Below are 4,498 nucleotides of genomic sequence, written 5' to 3' on the forward strand. Positions count from 1 at the left end.
GCGCGCCCGCGCACACATCAATCAGAGCAAGAGCGAGATCGCGCCCATCAACTCGCTTCATCCGGCGGCAGCGCTGCACGGGACTTGCTCGGGAAGAATGTCTCCAAAGAAGTGTGTTTTTGGTTGTAAGGGAAAGATAACTGTGTTCAGCTTCCTAAAGAACCGAGCGTTATGTAAACAGTGGATACAGTTTGTTTTTCCGGAGCAGCAACGGAGTTTCACAAGCGTGTTTGTTGACGAACGTTTTATAAACAAGGCCCAGTTCGACACTGGATTTGCACATCGTTTGATACTGAAAGATGGAGCGGTCAAAGCTATAAAAGATCCCGGTCATGATTCAGAACTGCAGACGATAAGTGAAACGGCATCAAATGTCTGTTTTGTTGGCATTTGGCGCTCAAGTGCTCGTCACTCTTTAGCTCCGCCCACGGCGCGCCTCCAGGAGCTCGGCTTTTTCCGGAGAGAATCGTAAAGCTGTATATTTCTTTTATAAATATGATAAAACTAAAGACTTTTTGGAGATATGAAGGATGCAGTACTACTCTATAGGTACTCAAGATTAACATGAGATTGGGTGAAACTGTGTGTGTTATGCCCCCTTTAAAGAATTTGTTTTATAATCTTGATTATGTATTTGCTCTCAAATGATTTTTTCCCCAATCACAGAAACCACAATTTCCACCCAACAGTCAAGTTGTTTAACGTAGAAGCAACATACACTAAAACTCAAGAGGGAATCGAGCCCGTTAGAAACCAGCATAATTTGACCATGGGTAAAAAAACAACACTTTTCACCTCTAATTCTGAGTATCAGGTTTATCTGTGGCCTCTTACAAAACGTGATTGTGCTCTTTCAGCATGTTTGGAGCAGTTGTGCAAAAGCTTGTGTAGTGATGCAAGGCCTGTATGAACACAACGAGTGACTCAACAGCGTTCGCCACTGAAAGGTGCCATTTCCCCAATCTCACTTCTTCATGCGCTTCCGCCCGTGGTGTCAAACTCTGCCACTTTCCCAGGCTGCGCTGCCCATGCGCTCAGATTTACCCTCAGATGCCCACGTGGACCTGACATGAAGCTAATGCAAAATGATGTGTCGATAGCACAAGCCTGGGATGCTGTTGCCATTGCATGATATTCCACAAACATGCTTGGTTGAGTCTGTTCAAAGCCCCTTTTTGTTGCATGCTAAAATGCAATAAATGTTTTCCGTTCTTTCTCTTTTTGACACTATAAAGATGCATTGTGCATTGGAAGACAGCTTTAAAGTGGCATTTAATTTACACAAAACCAAAGGCCAAACTAGCTATTGTTTTGTATTCCTGGAATGGGTTGTTATTTCTATTGTGTTTGGAGGCCTTTAGCAGGTTTGGCTAAATGAATTCACCCACAATGCATTGCATGTATGACAGTGACGTGTGTTTTGACAGGTGCGTTACCTGAAGATCATTGAGAAGAGCGGCTATCAGGCCCTGCCGTGGGTGCGATACATCACCCAGAACGGAGGTAAAACACTCTCTCATCCTCTCTTCTCTTTCTCTATTTTTGTCATTGTTTTTCACAGTGTTGCTTAATTGTTGCCAAATACCTGCAATGCAGTGCAGAATGATGGGAGATTGGTGTTAAATGCGGAGGTGAAATTGTTCTGTGAAAAGAGGATGTTCAGGACAGACGCGTGCGAGATGGTGAAACCCTGATAAAATTAGAAACGCTGGTACAGTGTGTGGTGCATGATGTTGTAGGAGATTTTCTTTCTCCGAATTCGCATTTTGAACTTTGACAGTGTGTATCGTTACAACCGAGAGCTCCATATGTTTCACATATATTTTAGTAGTCAAGAGTTATATTTTTATGTATTTTTATATTATATTATATATTTTTTATTATTTATATTATATTATATTTATTATTATTATTATTATTACTACTACTATTATTTTTTTTATCTAGGTATTTTTCAACCAGTTCCACCTATACATACAAAATATTTTGTTCTTTTTCTGTATGTGAACTAAAGTAACTAAAGTACGAAAGTATTTATTCATAACCATAATTTTTAACCTAGCATTCATTGTAGCTAATTAAATAAGAAAGATATTAAAAATTACAAAATAAAAAAAATTATGAAAGTAGTTCAAATATAAATATTTGTCATATAAAATTAAAAAATATATAGTTATTATATAAATGTATATTAAATTTTAAATACATTTTGTTATTATATAATTTTTAAATATATTATTATTATTATAAATTATATACATAATTTCATTTTTATACATTTTTTATTTAAAAGATTTACATTTTTACATCTAGATATTTTTTAGATATCTGTCTATCTTTTGTATTTGCTCTGAATGTTTTTTTTCTGTAGCTAATAAATAGTAAAAAATAATAATAATAACAAATTACAAAATAAAAAGCTAAAAATTATCAAGGCACGTTTTCTTTTTTCTTTTTTTACTAAATGAACGCAATAATTACATTGTCATTTATATACAGAAATATTTTTTTCTCTATGTTTACAAAAAATTGTTATATATATATATTTATAGTGCATGTATTTTTGACATTTTAAAGATGAATTTATTAACAAATTCTGCATGACAAACAAGTCATTGAATCAATTCATTAAAATGGACAGTTGTAACTGATTCACAGAAGTGAAATGAAGTTTTTACTAGTGATGTTTAAACCAGAGACACTATTAAACCCTCTCAGGGTTGTGAAACTAGTCTAATGACATGAAATTTAAAAGCCATGTACGAAATACCAAGTGCACATATTGCAAAATTGTTGCTAAATTTTCTACAATCGTGTAAACTCCGGTTAGCAGTCTTCCTCTATGAGTTCTGCGTATTTTATCACGACTGCATCCAGCGTCTGTTTATAATCATCATTTAAGTTCATTTTGTGAACCTATGTCTCAATCTTATTGACTGATGGAGTTTTTGATTGTGTTTTGATGGGTGGAGAGAGAAAGTTCAGCTGTCACAATTAACTTTCCCCCCGTATTTCCGTTTTTTCCCGTTTCCTGTCGTTCTGTGCATTTAATTAAGCATCGCTCATTTCCTTCTTTCTTTGCAGACTATCAGCTGCGGACTCAGTAAACGTGAAGAATTAGCCTAGAGCATCATGGGTCAAGGAAGCGTCTCTGTCTGGCTCTCTTTCTGCTGTATGTAGAGGCTCCACACTCATCTGCAGTATTCATCATTTCAAACAAATACAAGTTAGATCTTAGATTTATGGACTGCAATTGAATCTTTAATACCGTGTTACTTAGATTTTGTCCAAATCTTCCCATATTGAATCTTACAAAACTCTCCAGAACATGTGAATCTTTACTTGGAAGAATCACATGAATCTTTACTTTTGAATCATTGAGATATTTTCCTCTATTGTTACATTGTTGTCATGATATTTAATCACATTCCCTTCAAATTCTCATTGATTCTTTTGATTTTGTGTTGAAATACGAGCCTGACGTCTATGAGAGGTTTTCCTCAAGAACACACAAATGCTGATTCATTTTGCATTCATTCCACAAGTTTTAATTCACATACTGCAGATGTGTGTGTGTGTGTTCAGTGTCTACGTGTGTTTGACAGTAAACGGGAATCATGTTCCTTTACGTTTCATGAAAGCGCAGCGCAGTCCTTAACCAATGACACCACGTCACATCTCAACGGAGGAAGTGTTCATACGCGTCACATTTCAGATGTATTCATACTGTAAACTCTTCATGTTTAGAATGGAGAGCCGTTCATTTGCGGTTATTTATCAGATTAATTCAACAACAGGTCACAGCGATAGTATGTTGCAGATTACAGTGTTTGTTACGTCAATAAGTCCAAAAAGGTCAAATGAATCGACTCTTATTGAAGCGTTTGTATTTCTAGGTCATGGTTTCGTTCAGTATTTCAGTCCGGGAAGTCCTCAGATATTGTTTTCTAACATTCAGTATTTTTTGATGGCATTCCTGCACACTGACTATATTATAGTTTATTTATAGCATGTTGTAATTCAGTATTATTGGCTGCTCTGGGATCTGTTCACAGTACCTCATGAGTTTACTACTGCTAAAATGCAGAATTACACTTGATTTTTAACTGCAACTGAAATCTAAAGTCAACCATGGTGCCATTTTGAAAATAGAAAACATTTGTTTGTTTGTTTTTTGTATTAATTAGTCGATTTGTCTAATTTCAATTGCCTTTAAAGGATGGAATGTGAAGGTTACCATGTTTACTATGGTACTGCATGCAGTGGTGCTGAAATGTGACATAACTGTATTCCTCTCAAAATGTTCCTGTATCTCACCTCACGTAAATAATTCACCTCTCTGTACACGTCAAGCATCAATAAAGTAACTGTTTAGAAAATACCTCGTCTGATCTGTCTCATAATTACGGAGCCCCGCACATGACATGCAAGAAAAAATAAATCACGATTTACTAATTCGTTCCCTCGATGTACTAAAACGTGCACACGATTACTATTT

General features: G+C 35.7%; 1 protein-coding gene across 1 annotated transcript in view; it reads left to right on the forward strand.

The window, feature by feature from the left end:
• LOC107687925 (AP-1 complex subunit mu-1-like) overlaps window positions 1-4,364 on the forward strand; it is a 27,031-nt gene extending 22,667 nt beyond the window's left edge. Inside the window, exons 11-12 of the mRNA XM_016485413.1 lie at window positions 1,428-1,503; window positions 3,085-4,364. Of these exons, the coding sequence (XP_016340899.1) occupies window positions 1,428-1,503; window positions 3,085-3,107 (99 nt within the window). The 3' untranslated portion in view covers window positions 3,108-4,364. The remainder of the gene's footprint in view (window positions 1-1,427; window positions 1,504-3,084) is intronic.
• Window positions 4,365-4,498: the final 134 nt, after the last annotated feature.

This window comes from Sinocyclocheilus anshuiensis, unplaced genomic scaffold (assembly GCF_001515605.1).
Source record: "Sinocyclocheilus anshuiensis isolate Anshui unplaced genomic scaffold, SAMN03320099.WGS_v1.1 scaffold293, whole genome shotgun sequence".
Lineage (NCBI taxonomy): Eukaryota > Metazoa > Chordata > Actinopteri > Cypriniformes > Cyprinidae > Sinocyclocheilus > Sinocyclocheilus anshuiensis.